This window comes from Monodon monoceros, unplaced genomic scaffold (assembly GCF_005190385.1).
Source record: "Monodon monoceros isolate NGI ecotype Baffin Bay Population unplaced genomic scaffold, NGI_Narwhal_1 Super_Scaffold_20, whole genome shotgun sequence".
Taxonomy (NCBI): Eukaryota; Metazoa; Chordata; class Mammalia; order Artiodactyla; family Monodontidae; genus Monodon; species Monodon monoceros.
In genome coordinates, this window is record NW_021703777.1 from 29,641,757 (window position 1) to 29,661,971 (window position 20,215).

General features: G+C 35.9%; 1 protein-coding gene across 6 annotated transcripts in view; it reads right to left on the reverse strand.

Annotated features, from left to right (window-relative positions):
• The window catches only part of LRBA (LPS responsive beige-like anchor protein), a 747,970-nt gene that overhangs the window by 462,371 nt on the left and 265,384 nt on the right, over window positions 1–20,215 (reverse strand). For all 6 annotated transcript variants that reach the window (XM_029235039.1, XM_029235041.1, XM_029235037.1 and 3 more), the window contains one exon: window positions 4,265–4,373. In XM_029235039.1, the coding sequence (XP_029090872.1) occupies window positions 4,265–4,373 (109 nt within the window). The remainder of the gene's footprint in view (window positions 1–4,264; window positions 4,374–20,215) is intronic.

Consider the following 20,215-nt stretch of genomic DNA (forward strand, 5'->3'; position numbering starts at 1 on the left):
GTTTATATAAAATACAAATTCATTTATGCTGTTGGAAGACAGGATAGTAGTGGTCCTTAAAAGGTTATAGACTAGAAGGGGGCTCTAAATTGCTGGTAATATTTTATTTCTTAATCTGAGGACTGATTACCCAGGTGTGGTCAGTTTGTGAAAATTCATTGAACTGCACACTACTGATATGTGCACATTTCCATATGTATATTTTTTTCAGTCAAATTTAAACAGAGCATAATAAATGGTAAAATATATGTTTCTCCTACTTTTCTTTCTGGGAAAAAAAAAAAAAAGAATTGAGTCCAAAGAAAGAACCTGGGGGAAATTAAGAAATTATTATGACTAATAAAAGAGGGGGGTGGGGTAATGAATTCACTTAAATATATTACAAACACTCAAGTACTATCAGAATTGTGGTTAAAATAAATGAGTGTTACATATTTAGACAATATGAAAAATAAAATATAACTTTAAAAATTAGGAGTTGAAGAGACAAAAATGAAAAAGAATTATGAGAGGACTAATATCTTCAACTTTCATAGCAGGTTGTGGATTAAAGTATGCAATTTAAAAAACAAAGATATGAATAAAGCTCTTATTTAAAAAAATCAAGCTCTTCATTTTTTGATAATTTATTAACATCCTGTTCATTGAGAAAATGATGGTTCTTTTGTTAAAGAAACATTTTCTTGTTTTTCCATTGTTGTTTTTATTTTCTTAAATTTACATACAACACTGCAATAAGCAGGTTTACATATCTATGCTTATATACTATTACTTTTTCTTAAAGATATATTCACAGAATAGGGTTATTGAGTAAATGGGTGTGTGTGCACATGCCTATATAATTATTATTAAAATACATATGAACATATTGCCTTCCCATAACACAAAAATGTACATTTCCACTAAAAATATAAGATAATACCATTGCCCATCTCATCTCCCCTATCTCCTTCAACAGTACTAGCTATCACTCTTTCTCTCAACCTGAGAACAGAGAAGTTATATCATAATTTCTCTAATTTACATTTCCCTCAATATTTGTGTAAATATTCAATCATTTGAGTACCATTCTAAATGCTACTGGTAACTTATATTCTTCTGTGAAATCCTTATTCCTGTCCTCTGAATATTTGCCTGTTGGGTCAATTTTTCACTTATATCATGAGAATTATTAATATAGTAAACATATTAATTTATCAGTCTTTCCATGTTCCATTATGTCTTTCCATGTTGTTGATGGTATGTTTCCTCAGCTTAATATTATATGTAGTAACAGACGCTTACTTTTTATACTTTCTAAGTGGCCTGTCTTGGTTTCAAAATTCTCCCATATGCCTCAGTGCCACTTTTACAGTTTTCCAAATCTGTTTCTAAACTACTTACTATGTCATCTTTCATCCTATATCCTTACTCTATCTGGAAGATTTTTTATATATATTGTCTTTATGGTATTGTTTTAATTAGTATTGTTTATCTGGGAAATCAAGTATATCCTCAATATTTTTATTTCATAAATCTTAGGGCTACACTAATGCATTTCTTCTCCCACATTAACTGGATATTTGCAGATCCAAATATATTTTGTGGAAGATTTTGATATTTAGATATTTTTAAAGGTATATTTAAATTTCAAATACTCCACTGTTATTCTAATGGAATGATATGCTAATGTTACTGTATTGAATTTACATATTAATTTGAGAAAAACTGACATCTCTTGGGGCAGTAATATTTTCTCTTTTTGACTATAAAGAACATTATGAAGACATTTGGAAAAATATGAATAAGGTCTATATTTAAATAATAGCGTTGCACCAGTGAAAATTTTCTGATTTGATAACTGTACAAGATTAAAACAGAGAATGGGCATAGGAAATTCTCACTTAAGTAATTAGGGGTAAAAGGGTATCATGGCTTCAACTTACTCTCAAGTTCAGAAAAACAAAGAAAAACAGGAGAGAAGCAAATGTGTTAAACTTTTAACAACTACAGAATCTAGGAGAGTGCTGAGGGTAGTTCTTGTACTACTCATTACTCTCCTATAAGTCTCAAATTATTTCAAAATAAAAGAAGGATTCTATGTCTCTGTTGCTGTGTAGCAGAGCAAGTTACACTACCCAGCATGGAATGATTCTCCGGCAGTTAGTATTTTGTATTGTATTAATGAGATTTTATACTATTGTTACAAACAGTGTCTGTACATTTCTTAGAGAATTCAACCCAAAATAGTACTTTTGTCCTAACTGTATACATTTCTGATTTCCATTCTTAGCTGGCTACTGCTTGCTACTCAAAAGATAATCTATTAATTTGTCTGTATATTTATCTTATATCCAATAATCTTACTAAAGTCCCTATTAATTCTGGTAGAAAAATATTCAAAAATCTCTTAGATTTTCCTAGATCATAGCATAAGCAATCTGAAAGTAATATTACATCTTCTTTATCTACCAATTATATTAACAATATCTTGCACTTGCAAAAACATTTAAAAATTTTGTTAATGTTAATAGAAGATATCAATCACTCTTTTTTCTTGATTTTAATAGAAACGGCTTGAAACATTTTAAATAATACTTAGTAAATAGTCATTATCATATTTATATTGTTTTCTGATATACATGATTTTTTCTCAGTTTCATTAGAGCTGGATACTAAAATTTGTACTATGCTTTTTTCTACATTTATTGATATATTCACATGATTTTCCTATTTTTAATTTGGTGATATAATTTATTTTATAGGTAGATATCTTAATACCAAATCATCTTTAGCATCCATAAATAAACTATAAGCAGTCTACACTATACAGCTAACCCTTGAAAAACATGGAGGTTAATACACATATAATTTATAGTCAGCCTTCCATATCCAAGGTTCCTCCACATCTGTAATTTCAACCAACCGCAGACTCTGTGGTACTCTAGTATTTACTATCAAAAAATACTGGCTGATGGGCTTCCCTGGTGGCGCAGTGGTTGAGAGTCTGCCTGCCGATGCAGGGGACGCAGGTTCGTGCCCCGATCCAGGAAGATCCCACATGCCGCAGAGCGGCTGGGCCCGTGAGCCACGGCCGCTGAGCCTGCGCATCCAGAGCCTCTGCTCCGCAATGGGAGAGGCCACAAGAGTGAGAGACCCGCGTACCGCAAAAAAAATAAAAATAAAAAAATAAAAAATACTGGCTGATAAGTGGACCCCCCAGTTCAAACCTCTGTTGTTCAAGAGTCAATTGTATAGTTCCTTCATTACATTGTTGGATTATGTTGGTTAAAGTTTTAGTTAGAATTTTGTGACTATATTGTTAACTGAAATTTGTCTTCTACAGTTTTATTTTTCCAGTATCTTTTTTCATACTATGAAGGGTGTATAAAATGAACTGGGGGCTTCCCTGGTGGCGCAGTGGTTGAGAGTCCGCCTGCCGATGCAGGGGACACGGGTTCGTGCCCCCGTCCGGGAGGATCCCACATGCCGCAGACCGGCTGGGTCCGTGAGCCATGGCCGCTGGGCCTGCGCTACGCAACAGGAGAGACAAAAACAGGGAGCCCCCCGACCAAAAAAAAAAAAAAAAAAAAAAAAAGAACTGGGAGAGGTTTTCATCATTTTTAATGTACCAGAGAAATATCAGCAACATGTGAATTATCCACTCTTAATATATTAGAAAGAACCCAGACGGTGCTTTTTAAGTTTTTTTTCCAAATTTTTAACAAATGTTCCTGTCAAATGCTTCTAGTTCACCTTAAGTGTGAATTTTTGTAATTTATACAGCTATAACACCATTAATTTCCTCTATGAATTCACGTTTGTTACACATGTTCAGAAGCAACTGCTGAGACAAGCACTGGCCCAGGATGGGTCTTTCACTTTGTCGCCCCTGTGAGGATCCAAGGAGAAAGCTGTATTCTCCCTCATTTCCTCAGCTACCACCTCAAGGTTAAAGAAACTTCATGCCGCTTGTTCAGCTTCTCTCTAGAAACCTAAAGGATCTCATCTACCATAGGGGTTTTCATTTCCAGTTAACTAGCTCTGTCATGCCAAGAGAGGGCAAAAATCCTTCACTATTTACTTTATTGGAAAACTATCAAAGCCAAGGCTACAGAGTCTTGCACTATCTGCCTAGAATCCCCATGATTCTCTCACAAATTTATTTTTAATTTTTTGATAATACATGTTTGCTAAGACCATGCTGCCATTTTACCTACACAGTTTCCCATGACTAACATTTTAAAATGGTACCTTCCTCACACCACTCCTAGGTTTAACCTACCTCAAATTCCGCATGTCTGTGAACATCCTCTGCTCGCTGCCTGCTCAGGATAAATTCAGCTTCATTCGCTACTCTTACTAGGTGATCCTTCATGGTTTGGCTAAGCAACCTATAAAGAGATAAACATCATCAAATAAATATATGTATACACATGACATATATGATTATTCATTGCTCAAAAGTGGTGTATTTTATTACTTGGGAGAGCAAAGAACATTTACTCTCCTTTTCTGACATCATACCAAATGAAGGACCGTTATTTTACACTAAATAATTGAAGAACACAACAGCAAAAAGTTATCCTTCTGGCAACAGCAGATTAGCTTTTATCAAACTATCCAAGAAAAGCAACTGAAAATGCTAGATTAAATTTATCTTTTAATCTTTTTTAAGGTATTGGAGAGTTTCCAAGGTAGCCAAGATTTAAACAGCCAGGATCCTAGAGAAGATGTTCAGCATGACCTTTCCCATTGACACATTTGCTATTCACAGGCGGGAATAGAGAAGCTAAACAGAGCTGTTGTAAGTCTTATAGAGCTGGGAGACAAAAATTGAATTTTATAACCTGTCAAGGTAGAGGAATCCTAGTAGTTTACCAAGGCTTACAAAAGGAGTCCAAGTATACCCCAGGAAACAGATAACAGTTCTCAAAAACATGAAAACAGACCCTCAAACAACATTATGGAATTTGCACGTAGATTAACTGGCAGTCAAATAACTAAACAAAATTTTCAGAATCTCATATGGTGAGAAGAAAAAAAAAAACAACATAAAGAACAGTGCTGTAGACTCATTGTAAAAGCCTGGGCTTTAAGAAGACCTAGAAGGGCTGCGAGATAGGAGTAGGCAAACTGTAAATAAGGCAACTCTCACAAAGATTTTAAAAATTCCACCTTTGAATCAGCTCAGTCTTAAATTAACATAATTGGCACCTAATTTAACTGTTAATCAAAAATCAAAAGGAAATCCTCTCTACAGGAAGATATCATCATCTAGAGACTGTTAAATACAATTTCCTGCATTATTAAATACAATGTCCAACATTTAATCACAAATGAATGTGACATATACATGCTACTATATAATAAAATGAATAACTAATAAGTACCTACTGTATAGCACAGGGAACTCTACTCAATACTTTGTAATGACCTATATGGGAAAAGAATCTAAAAAAGAGTGCCTATATGTATATGTATAACTGATTCACAGGAACTAACATAACATTGTAAATCAACTATACTCCAATAAAATATTTTTTTAAAAATCACCAGTGAACAGGTAAAATAAGAGACAACAACAAGTGAATGAAAACCAAACAGAAGCCAACTCATAGAAAATCAAGACAGTAAAGTTTCGATAGCCTCATCCATCAAAGGGCAGACAGCAGAGGCAAGAAGAACTACAATCCTGCAGCCTGTGGAACAAAAACCGCAATCACAGAAAGATGCACAAAATGAAAAGGCAGAGGACCATGTCCAGATGAAGGAACAACATAAAACCCCAGAAAAACAACTAAAGGAAGTGGAGATAGGCAACCTTCCAGAAAAAGAATTCAGAATGATAGTGAAGATGATCCAGGACCTCGGAAAAAGAATGGAGGCAAAGATCAAGAAGATGCAAGAAATGTTTAACAAAGACCTAGAAGAATTAAAGAACAAACAAACAGAGAAAAACAATACAATAAACTAAATGAAAAATATACTAGAAGGAATCAATAGCAGAATCACTGAGGCAGAAGAATGGATAAGTGACCTGGAAGACAGAATGCTGGAAATCACTGCTGTGGAACAGAATAAAGAAAAAAGAATGAAAAGAAATGAAGACAGCCTAAGAGACCTCTGGGACAACAGTAAATGTACCAACATTCACATTTTAGGGTCCCAGAATGAGAAGAGAGAGAGAAAGAACCCGAGAAAATATATGAAGAGATTATAGTCGAAAACTTCCCTAACATGGGAAAGGAAATAGCCACCCAAGTCCAGGAAGTGCAGAGAGTCCAAGGCAGGATAAACCCAAGGAGAAACATGCCAAGACACATAGTAATCAAATGGGCAAAAATTAAAGACAAAGAAAAATTATTGAAAGCAACAAGGGAAAAACAACAAATAACATACAAGGGAACTCCCATAAGGTTAATAGCTGATTTCTCAGCAGAAACTCTGCAAGCCAGAAGGGAGTGGCACGATATATTTAAAGTGATGAAAGGGAAGAAACTACAACCAAGAATACTCTACCCAGCAAGGATCTCATTCAGATTTGATGGAGAAATCAAAAGCTTCACAGACAAGCAAAAGCTAAGAGAATTCAGCACCACCAAACCAGCTCTACAACAAATGTTAAAGGAACTTCCCTAAGTGGGAAACACAAGAGAAAAAAAGGACCTACAAAAACAAACCCAAAACAATTAAGAAAATGGTAACAGGAGCATACATATAATTCCTTAAATGTGAATGGATTAAATGCTCCAACCAAAAGGCACAGGCTCGCTGAATGGATACAAAAAGAAGACCCACCTGTATGCTGTCTACAAGAGACACAGTTCAGACCTAGAGACAGATACAGACTGAAAGTGAGGGGATAGAAAAAGATATGCCATGCTAATGGAAATCAAAAGAAAGCTGGAGTAGCAATACTCATATCAGATAAAATAGACTTTAAGATAACGAATGTTACAAGAGACAAGGAAGGACACTACATAATGATCAAGGGATCAATCCAAGAAGAAAATATAACAATTATAAATATATATGCACCGAACAGAGAAGCACCTCAATACATAAGGCTAACAGCTATAAAAGAGGGAATCAACAGTAATATAATAATAGTGGGGGACTTTAACACCTCACTTACCCCAATGGACAGATCATGCAAACAGAAAATAAGGAAACACAAGCTTTAAATGACACAATAGACCAGATAGTTTTAATTAATATTTATAGGACATTCCACCCGAAAACAGCAGATTATATTTTCTTCTCAAGTGCACATGGAACATTCTGCAGAATAGATCACATCTTGGGTCACAAATCAAGCTTTGGTAAATTTAAGAAAATTAAAATCGTATCAAGCATCTTTTCTGACCACAACGCTAGGAGACTAGAAATAAATTACAGAGAAAAAACTGTATAAAACACAAACACATGGAGGCTAAACAATACGCTACTAAATAACCAAGAGATCACTGAAGAAATCAAACAGGAAATCAAAAAATACCTAGAACCGAATGACAATGAGAATACAATGACCCAAAACCTATGGGATGCAGCAAAAGCAGTTCTAAGAGGGAAATTTATAGCAATACAATCTTACCTCAAGAAACAACACAAATCTCAGATAAACAATCTAACCTTACACCTAAAGGAACTAGAGAAAGAAGAACAAACAAAACCCAAAGTTAGTAGAAGGAAAGAAATCATAAAGATCAGAGCAGAAATAAATGAAATAGAAACAAACAAAAAAAATCAACAGCAAAGATCAATAAAACTAAAAGCCGGTTCTTTGAGAAGATAAACAAAATTGATAAACCTTTAGCCAGATTCATCAAGAAAAAGAGTGGAGAGGCGCTTCCCTGGTGGCGCACTGGTTGAGAGTCCGCCTGCTGATGCAGGGGACATGGGTTCGTGCCCAGGTCTGGGAGGATCCCACATGCCGCGGAGTGGCTGGGCCCATGAGCCATGGTCACTGGGCCTGTGCGTCCGGAGCCTGTGCTCCGCAACGGAAGAGGCCACAACAGTGAGAGGCCCGCGTACCGCAAAAAAAAAAAAAAAAAAAAAAGTGGAGGACTCAAATCAATAAAATTAGAAATGAAAAAAAAGAAGTTACAACAGACACTGTAGAAATACAAAGCATCATAAGAGACTATTACAAGCAACTATATACCAATAAAATGGACAACCTGGAAGAAATGGACAAATTCTTAGAAAGGTATAACTTTCCAACACTGAACCAGGAAGAAACAGAAAATATGAACAGACCAATCACAAGTAATGAAATTGAAACTGTGATTAAAAATCTTCTGACAAATATAGTAAAGTTTCATAGTGAAACCAAGCAGGGCCCTTTGGCGCTCCTGGGTACAGAAGCCTTCCTGTGTCCCCCATTCCTTGTTTGTAGGGAACACACTCCAGCCTCCATGGCCTTCCCTAAGTTCCAAAGGGGAGATTCAAGCAGTTGCTAATCAGGGAAGGGAGAGGATGCAGATACAAGGGAGGAGCTGCCAAAAAACAATAGTGCAGCTTTGGGGCAGGGTCCTGATTCTGCCTCAAGTGATATAAAGAACAATATCTTTTGTGTTCTTTATAGAACTAAAATCCCCAACAAATGGAAGATGTCGGCATTCTTCATTCCAGAGAAGAGCACCAGTGGCCAGATTAAAGGAACCAGAGAAGCTCATCAAGAAATTACCAGAGACCAGATTAAAGGGGCCTGCGCACACCCTGATCTTATCAGTGACCCTGCCTAGGTTGGGACACAGAGTTTTCGAGGGCAGGAGCCCACTGTGTCCCCCTTTGCCTGGCAAAGCAATAAAGCTATTCTTTTCTACTTCACCCAAAACTCTGTCACTGAGATTCGATTCGGTTCCAGTGCACAGAGGCCAAGTTTTTGGCATCATAATGAATCCCAATCCCAATCTTAGCAGGTCTTTCTGTGTAATTTGGCAACTTTATTCTAAAAGTTATAGGAAAATGTAAAGAACAAAGAATATCTGAGACACTCTTAAAGAAGGGAAAAGAGGAGGAATAATAATCATAATCCTAATAGAGGAGTTACACTATCAAATATTAGGATTTATTATAAAGATACAGTAATTAAAACAATGTGGTATTGGAGCAAAGACAGATGAACAGACCAATGAAACAGAAAAGAATGTGCAGAAACAAATATATATATATAATATATAATTATATAAATGTTACATATAAATATTTAATATGGAAATATATTTTTATATAAATATTTAATATACAAATATATATATTATATTTTTCACCAGATTCCATATTTACTGCAATAAGAGGAAGACGGAGTATTTCAAGAACTGGTCCTGCATCAATCAACTGACGTTCATATGGACAAAATTAATCTTGACTACTATCTCAAATCATACAAACAGATCAATTCTAATTGGATCATAGACAAGACCTAAACACTTCTAGAAGATTACATAAGAGAGTATCTTCATGACTTAGGTTAAAATAAAGATTTCTTTAACAAAATATAAAGTACACATACCATAAAGAAGAAAATTGATAAAATTAACGATTTATGCTTATGAAAGCCAACATTAAGAGAATTAAAAACCAAACTTTAGTAAGGGAGATTTGGAATACTTATAGTCAACAAGGAAATTATATCTGAAATACATAAGAAAATCTTAGAAATAAAGAAAAGGCAATAATCACAATAAATAAAAACAACCAAATACACAAATAAGCACCTCACAAAAGATTTCCAAATGGCAAAAAAGTTCATGAAAAGGTGTTGAGGTGTTCAGGATTACTAAGCATCAGGGATATACAAATTAAAACCATAAAAAATATACTACACCCCACCAGAATCACTATATTAAAAAAAAAAAAGACTCTAGTATCAAAATTTGGCAAGGATATGAAACTACTAGGACTCTCACAATCACAAAATATACTTAACAGAATGTCTACAGCAACTTTATTTATAACAGCCAAACACTAGCAACTACCCAAATGCCCATTAAGAATAAAATGAATTTTCTAAATGGTGGAATATTCATATAATAAAACACTAAAAAGAAACAACTACTTTTATGCACAAGAAAGTTAATTTCACTAACAGTGTTAAGCAAAGGCACACCAAAGAATATATACCATATGAATCATCCTGTATAAAAAAATATTTTTGGGGGCCTCCATGGTGACGGGCACAGTGGTTGGGAATCCGCCTGCAAATGCAGGGGACGCGGGTTTGAGCCCTGGTCCAGGAGGATCCCACATGCCGCGGAGCAGCTAAGCCCATGTACCACAACTACAGAGCCTGCATGCCACAACTACTGAAGGCCGCACACCTAGAGCCCATGCTCCGCAACAAGAGAAGCCACTGCAATGAGGAGCTGGCGCACCCCAACGAAGAGTAGCCCCCGCTTGCCTGCATGCAGCAACGAAGACCCAACGCAGCCAAAAATAAGTGCTAATAAAATTAATATTTTAAAAAATCTTCCCTATAAAAAAGTTTTTTTAACTAATTTATGGTAATAGAAGTCAACAGTTTAACAGGTGATTAACTTTGGTGATACTACAGACCTCTCCATATAATGATTCATACTGAACGCTACTAATGATCATACACTTTTAAACATTGCAAAAAAATACCCTGAATATATAAACGATTGACCCATTCTTGGTAAATGCTTCCATAATACCATTCACCTACCATAAATACCAACAGAATGATTCATTTTATTGAAATGGGAGTCTTCTGGAATATGTTATGTAAAAGTCTTCTAAACTCCCTTCTTTAAAGGAACTGGAGAGATAGAATGGGCAGGGCTATGATTATGTTCTTTATGTCAACAGCAAGAGTAGCTAAACTGCAATTAGATAAGGCCCACCTATAAAAGTTAGACCCAACAGTCATCAACAATGGCATGTCTACAGACATTCCATGGGGTTCTTGCATCTCTTTGTAGCAACTTTTTAAAAATAAATAAATAAATTTATTTCTTTATTCATTTATGGCTGCACTGGGTCTTCGTTGCTGCACACAGGCTTTCTCTAGTTGCAGCGGGCTGGGGCTACTCTTCGTTGCGGTGTGCAGGCTTCTCACTGCAGTGGTTTCTCTTGCTGTGGAGCATGGGTCTAGGTGTGCAGGCTTCAGTAGTTGTGGTGCGTGGGCTCAGCAGTTGTGGCTCGCAAGCTCTAGAGCACAGGCTCAGTAGTTGTGGTGCACGGCCTTAGTTGCTCCGCGGCATGTGGGATCTTCCTGGACCAGGGCTCAAACCCATGTCCCCTGCATTGGCAGGTGGATTCTTAACCACTGTGCCACCAGGGAAGTCCCTGTAGCAACATTTTTCTCAAAAATATAAATTAACACAGATGTAGAAAACAAACCAAGGGGAGGGGGGAGGGATTAATGGGGAGATTGGGATTGACATATACACACTACTATATATAAAATAGATACCTAATAAGAACCTACTGTGTAGCAGAGTATTGAGCAGTATCTCTACTCAATGCCCTGTAATGACCTATATGGGAAAAGAATCTAAAAAAGAGTGGATATATGTATATGTATAACTGATTCACTTTGCTGTACACTTGAAAGTAACACAACATTGTAAATCAACTACTGGATACTCCAATAAATATTAATTTTAAAAATATGTATAAATTAAGTGTGCATAGACTTTGATACAAAGCAATCGTTACACTCCTAGTAACTTGCCATATGAATATGTTCTCACAAGTGCAGAAAGATGCGTGTGTGTACAAGGAAGTTCCCTATAACACTTAATAAGAGTGAAAAACTGAAAGAACCAAAATATACAATCATATAATGAGACAGATTCTTCTGAATTAACAACAGAAGTTTTTCCACAATATATTATTAAGTGGAAAAAACTTTTGAAGAATCTTATGTACAATATGAGTTTGGGAAAAATATGAAAGGGAATATACCAAATTTCCAGTCATTGAGAATAAGGTCAGAATTACTAGAATTATGGCATGTGAGCCAATCTGGCCTGCCAACCATTTTTGTTAATAATGTTTTATTGGAACAAAGCCATTCCATGCCATGCCATGCCCATCTGTTTAATAACTATTATCTATCTATGGCTGTTATCACATTATAATACTAAAATTGAGTAGTAGTGACAGAGACCATATGGCCTGCAAAGTCTAAAATACTTACTATCTGGCCCTTTACAAAAAAAAGCGTTCCACCCCCTTCTCTAGAAAGTTAGGCTATATGTCCTCCTCCTCATATTTCCCTATTCTAAGTTTTACAACAAGCAATAATTAAAAGAAAGGAAAAGAGAAAATCCCTAAGGAAAATAAAAAGGCTTCCTGCTCTTCTACCACTTTTTCCATATCTCTATTAAGTTCATATACACTACTTATAATTTGATTCCAGGTCTGTCAGACCCTCTCCATTAACCCCAAACTGTCTCCCAGTCACTTTAGAAGTTAATGCAATGTCCTATCTATGATTTTTGGGTAACATCATTAGGGTAAACAGTACACATTCAGGCATTATAGATAAAAACAATCCCTAGTGCAGTTTTAAAACCTGCTAATGAATAACTTCCTGGCTCCACAGATAGAGAAAGCAACTGCTTTCATAGTGTAGATGTGAAATATTGGTTTGTGCTTTAGTTACTCTCTAGAGACCAAAAACCACATCGTGAATTTAACATCAATATACTGCCTCACAGCACTCTAATATTAATTGAATTGATTAGTCACTGGCACACCAGCCCCTCAGTCCCCAAACAAGCAACCTCAAAGTTATTCTAGTCCCTCCCTCTTCGCTACCACCTTCCTCCAGGTCCCTAATTAATCAACAAATACTGCCAATATCTCCTCCGTAATATTTCCAGATTTCATTTATGCTCTCAATTTCACCATGTCCTAAAATATCAAGCCTTAACCATTTCATACACAGTATAACTGAATAAGTTTTCTGAGTATTTACTCTGATCTATCAACATTTTTGTGCACGATTCCCTCTGCCTTTTGAATCACTGTCAAGTACCTATTCAATACCTACTATGCTATAAAGATGCTAAGCACTGGAGATGAACTTTCCTTATATTTTAGTTGGAGAGGAAGAGAACACTCTGAGGTCCTCTCCAGCTTTAAATACGAATAGATGTGCTATGGTGGATACACTCTAAGGTGACCTCCAATGAGTCAAGGTCTTGTTTGACCCCATTCCACGAGTTTAACCTGGGCAGAATCTTGGGCTTGGTTCTAGGAAATAGAATATGGCAAAGATGATGGGATAGACACTCCTGTGATATGTTACATTATATAGGCTCTACCTTGGCTGACAAGAGATTCTCCCACCAGCCTTGAAAAAGTAAGCTGCCATGGCATGAGAGGGCCATGTGACAAGGGGCTAGGAGAGCCTCTAGGAGCTGAGATCAGATCCTAGTGACAGCCAGCAAGAAAATGGAGACGTCGGTCCTAAAGGTGAAAGGAACTGAATTCTGCCAACAACCATGTGAGCTTATAAGAGGACTCCAACCTACAGAGAAGAACACAGCTTGTCTAATACCGTTATTGCAGACTTGTAAAATTCTCAGTTGAGGGTCCAGTTGAGCTGTGCCCAGATGCCTGACCCAAAGAAATTATAAGATAGAAAATGTATGTTGTTTCAAGCAGCAACGTTTGTGGGAATTTGTTATGTACCTATATATAAGAAATACAAATACAATTAGGACATAAGAATACATGTGCTATCATAATTCAGTAGAAGCCAAGATCCCTATGAGCTTCTCAAGATTAAAAAAAAAAAAAAAAAAAAAACACCAACAGAGAGCTAGAGCATAAAGATGAGCCTTAAATCAAGGGCAAAAGCACAAAGAAGAGGAAATGTCATTGTGGACAACAGCATGAACAAAAAGTTATGAAGAGGGGAAAAAATGTGTTATATTTTGAAGAGAACCAAAACACCCCTTCCTGCCATTTTTTTCCAAGATGGACACAATGTACAGATATCTAGATAGACAGATCATACTGTCTTGTTTTGCTTTGTTTTGTTTTGGTGCTTTGCATAAAGGTAACATATGATGTAAAACAAAAAAAAATCATGCAACACTTAAATAATGAAGCAACAATGGAAAGGCCACAACCCCCTTTGCTATCCATTTTTCAGAATAATCCACACAACCATTAACAGTTTATGTTCCTGTCCTTACATTTTTCTAAACTTATAAAAACATACATGGTATCTGTGGTATACATGTGCATATATAGTAAATATGTATATGTGTATATAAATATTTATGTACACATGTATAAAGCAGTCATACTATACAAAGCTATTTATTTTACTTAATGGTGCACCATTATCATACAGAGAACTTTTGAGGGTGGAATGTAACATAATTTATGAAACTAGTCCCTTATTCAGAGATCATGCATTCTTTCCTCCTCTACCCTGACTGCTAACATCACTGCTATTTACCTAGTTACTGAAGCTAGAAATACCAGTCATATTTGACTCTTCCTTCCTCATCATCCTTCACTTTCAATAGACCAAGTACTGTCCATTCTACCTCTGCAATAACTCTAAAAGCTGTTTCTCTCTGTAACATTTTCCAGTGCTTCAGGCACTCAACATCATGGCTTCAATTTTTACAATAGCCTCCAATCAAATGTCCTTCCATTAATCTCATTATTCCAGCCAATGCCTCATCAGGGTCATTTTTCTGAAATGAAAATCTGATCATCACTGTACACTTTTTAAAAGTTTTAACTACCTTCGCATGTTCTCCAGAAATTTTGCTACTCCTTTATACGGTAAGACTGCTTTCTCAAACATTATACCTGTATTTTTATACCACTTTACATCTGTCCCTACTATTCTCTCAGCCAGGAAACACATCATTTCTTATTCCATCTTGCTTATCTTATTAATCCTTCAAAGCAAAACTCAAGATTTAACTACATAAAACCTTTTCTGATCCTACATATGTTTTCCCTCCACAGAACTCAAAAACAAAAGGTACATATGCCTCTTTTGTAGTACTTATTACAATGTATCATTCTGTTTGACACCATCTCAATTATACATTTACAAGTCTGTTTTCCATTCCAGATTGCACCAACCTTGAGTAAATTATCCTTATTATCTCCAGATACAGAACAGTGCCTGATCACTGCTCGGGGACTTGCATGGAAAGTCCAGATACAGAACAGATACAGAACAGTGCTTGCATGGAAAATAAACTCTTTGAACGTTTGCTTATGTCAGGCAATTCTAGGGTACTATATGTGAGGAATACAAAGATACATAGAACTGTCCACAGGGAGTTTACAATCTAACATAGGAAGTTAGGACTACATGCAAATAGCAAGGTAACTGTTCTAAGTACCTTAAGGTTCTTAAAAACATTTTCTTCTCTTATCTCTTCAATGCGATATAGCACATTCCTGGTTCTTCTCCTTAGTAGCTGCTTCTTCACTGTCTCCTTTCCTCCTGCCTCCTTCTTGTACTACCTCTAAATTTTGTAGTTTCCCAGAGCTCAGTTCTGTGCCCTTTCCTCTATCTAAATTATTTCACCCAACCTATAGCCTTCAAATCTCACCTGCATGCTGCTGATTCCTACATCTCTAACCCTACTCTTGGTTCCCTGTACTTTCAACCCACATAGTCAACTGTCGAACTAAATCTTCACTTGTATACCCAATGGGCATTTCAAATTTAACATTTCCAAAACAGGACTCTTGATTTTACCTACCCACTGTCAATAAAAACTCTTCCCCTATCCCTACCTCATTTTTTCCTACTTCAATAAATAGCTCCTAAGTCCCCTGAAGTATAACCCTAGGATTAATTCTCGATTTATCTTTCCCTCACCTCCAAGTCCAAATCATGAAGGCAAGTTCTACTACTTTAACTCTTAAATATATCATATATCACCATTGCTATCACATCAGTCTAAGCCACCTTCACCTCTTGCCTGAAATATTTCAGTAGTATCTTCATTGATATATCTGCTTCCATTCTTGCCCCATACCCTTACCCTATCACAATTCATTCTTTATTTATTTATTTATTTCCCCCCTTTTTGCCACACTGTGTGGCTTGTGGGATCTTAGTTCCCTGACCAGAGATTGAACTTGGGCCCTCGGCAGTGAAAGCGTGGAGTCCTAACCACTGAACTGCCATGGAATTCCCTACAATTCATTCATTCTTTTAAAAACATAGCTCATGGTGTACAGAAAAGTGCATAACCACATGAAAAAGAATGATGTTGGACCTTTATCTTAGACCATGTATAAAACTTGACTCAAATGGATTAAAGATCTAAATATAATACCTACAAATATAAAAGTCTTAGAAGAAAACATAGGTGAAAAGCTTCATAACCTCTGATTTGGCAATGATTTCTTGGATATGACATCAAGAGCACAGGTGTCAACAAAAGAAAAAAATAAACTACATCACAATTTAAAACTTCTATGCATCAAAGGACATAATCAACAAAGTAAAAAAGCAATCCACAGCATGGGAGAAAGTATTTGTAAATCATATACCTGATAAGGGGTTAATATCCAAAATATGTAAAAAACTCCTACAATTCAACAACAATAAAAAATAAATAACTCAATTAAAAACTTGGCAAACTACTGAATAGCTATTTCTCTAGAGAAGATATAAAATAGCTAACAACACAAGAAAAGAGGCTAAACATCACTAATCATTACAGAAATCCCAAATGAAAACCATAATGAAATACTACCTCACACTCATTAGGATGGTTACTATCAAAAAGACCCAGAAAATTAATGTTGGCAAGGATATGGAGAAACTGAAACCCTTGTGAACTGTGGGTGGGAATGTAAAATTGTGCAGCCACTAAGGAAAGCAGTATGGCAGTTCTTCATATTTAACTTAAAAAATTAAAATATGATCCATATGTCATATGAATCATACATGTGTCATATGACCAGCAATTCCACTTCCAGGTATATAGCCAGAGAATCCAAAGCAGGGACTAGCAGACCAAAAGGTGGAAGCAACTCAGTGTCCATCAATGGGTGAAACGATAAGTAAAATGCGGTATATACATATGATGGAATATTACTCAGCCTTTAAAAGGAAGAAAATTCTAATATGTGCTACAACATGCATGAACCCTAAAGATATTATGCTGAGTGAAAAAGAGCCAGACACTGAAGGACAAATACTGTATGATTCTACTAATATGCGATGCCTAGTGTAGTCAAATTCATCAAGACAGAAAGTACAACAGTGGTTGCCAGTGGTAGGAAGGAATGGGTATTGAGTTCCAGTACAGTAAGATGAAAAGAGTTCTGGAGATGGATGCTGACAGTGGCTGTGCATGTAAAAGTGAATGTACTTAATGCCACGGAAGTGTACACTTTAAAATGGTTAAAGTGGTTAAGTTTTATATCATGTGTATTTTACCACAGTTAAAAATAAGTAAATTAAAACCTAAAAAATAAACACTTAAATGTCACCATCAAAAAAATGAAACATAAAACCCTAAGTCACATCATGTCACTCCTCTGTTTAAAACTCTGCAACATATTCTTACCAAAGAAAATTAAAATCAAATTTCTGACCACAGCCTACAAGGACCTATGCGATCAGAAACATGGATACTTTTGACATTTCCAAACCTCACTCTCTCCAGCCACTCAGGCCTTTTATTTGTTTCAATAATTCACAAACATCATTCCCTCCTCAAGGCCTTTGCTCTTGATATTTCCTCACCTTAAAAGGTTGTAACCTAGATCTCAAACTGTTTGGCGACTTCTCTTCATTCAAATCAAGTGTCAGTTCTTCACAAATCTCCTCTTGACATGCTATATTGGCTCCCCTATAAACTCTCCCCTCTTCACTCTCATAACCTTATCCTGTATTGTTTTCTCGTAGGCATTTATTACTACCTGAATTATCTTATTTGTTCATTCATTTATTATTTGTCCTCTCCTCTATGTATGTCAGCAGAGTCTTATTCACAGCTACATCTTCTGTCTCCAGAACAGTGCCTGACACACAGGCTACAATCAGTAAATAAGTACTAAATGAATGACGGAAAATGAGTGCCAAAACCACCTGCAATTTATTTTTTGTCCTTTCTTTACATCCAAAGTCTTAATTTCCATAAGATCCAGCTGAATCTTCTTTCCCTCTAAGGAATATTCTACAATTCTATAAAGGCCTTTATTTTAGGCCAACTTATACTTAATGCTTATTATATACATAGCAGATATTTTACTTGATTACACAGTATCATAAAAATTCCACTCAATTGCTACCTATATTACTCTATCCTCCGTATCATACCACAAGTGATTAAGGAAGCACATCTTTTACCTATTCTTCTTTTTTAATCAACCATAGTACCTAAGAGGTACTGTTCAGGTAGACTGTACTCCAGCAGTCCTCAACCTTTTTAGAACCAGGGACTGGTTTCGTGGAAGACAATTTTTCCATGGGGCGTGGGGATGGGGGGTGTGATGGTTCAGGCGGTACTATATGTGATGGATAAGGCAGTAATGCAAGCGATGGAGGGGATGTGAGCAGTAATGGCAGTAATGCTACCAATGGCTCAGGTGGTAATGCGAGCAATGGGGAGCAATGGGGGGTGATGGGCAGCGGCAGATGAAGCTTCGCTCGCCTCCCCCCACTCACCTCCTGCTGTGTGTCCCAGTTCTTAACAGGCTGTGGACTGGTTTGGGACCCCAACTGTACTCAATCATTATTTGATAAACGGATAGTTTGTGCCAATGCTTTAAAGTAAAGATTCTCAAGTATCTAAATGTATCTAGGTAATTTAAAGTAAAACTCTAGAGATTTTAGACTAAACAACTATGTCAGAAATGTAAGTTTGAAAAATTTTCACTACATAATACAAAATATTACTGTCTAATCTTATTTATTTAAAAGAATATTTTAAAATTTGATTAGAATGTATATAAAGTATTTAATATTACTTCCAAAGAAGAAAGGAAGCATATTTTTCCTTCATAACTTAAAAAATGATTTTAAAATCCAATATTTCAGAAGGCCCTCACTACACGCCTCCCATTTTTTTTAAATTGGACACATAAGTATGACTTTTCCTTTTATTATGGAAAATATAGAAAAAATGACTTCACAAAATAAGTAATAAGATATCTAAATGAATAAAGAATTGTTGCTTTTCTAAGGGGCCAATATTTTCCATCTATGTGCATATTTTCTCAAATATACAAATTATACAGTGTTTAGCAACTGTAATTTTAACTAACAGTTGTGAAAACTATTCTTTCCAACAAAGAATTACAGGTGAGTTAAATCTTTAATTATAATAAGCAGTCTCAAAATAGTAGGCTTACTATTTAGCAAATTAAATCTCTAAATGCAGAGTACGAAATGATTCACATATTTTATTATTAAGGAGAAAAACTATGTATAATTTATACCTACAGCACAAGGAGAAAAAAAAAGTGCTTGTGTCAGCCCTAGGAAACAAACAGCACTATCAAGTGACCAACTAAGAAAGATTCATGCTACCAGCTCAATAAATAACACTAATGATGACAACCATCTCCCATAACTACATTACAGCCCATTGTCCACATCTGATTATACTAGTCTAGACCTTGGGTAAGCACATCCACACATTTTCACCAAGAGTTTTCCAATATTATGCTCTGTTTCCTGGGTTTTCTGTGACCCCCATTAGCAGCAACTGTCAGATTTTCTCTACTAAACGTCTTTACCATTGACGGGAAAGGAAAGTTACCACTTTTCTGCACCGTAACAACTGAGAATATGGAAGCAATGTGTCTGAATTGGCAATCTCTCTAACATTGTAATTTCTTTAGAATTAACTACAGAGAATTGACTCAAACCAAATCTGAGAGGAAAAAGTTGTTTCCAAAGTCTTCCTTCAGTATTATCACAACTCATAAAACCTCACTTCTCAGACTATATTTCATTTATCAACATATTCTTTATTCTTATATTGTAGAAGTATTACATAAATCTCCATGTAACTACCTCTTTGCTCACATCACACACACACACACACACACACACACACACACACACACACGATAGCCAATAAATCAGTATCACAAAAATCCTTAAATTGATATCTCTCCGCTCCTTTCTGAGGTAAAGCCCTCAGTAACAACTTTGAGTAAGAGACACAAAGGGTTTAACATCATAGAATACACAGCCTGAAGTCTGAGAAAGAGCAGACTGATCACTAACTAAAGAGTATTT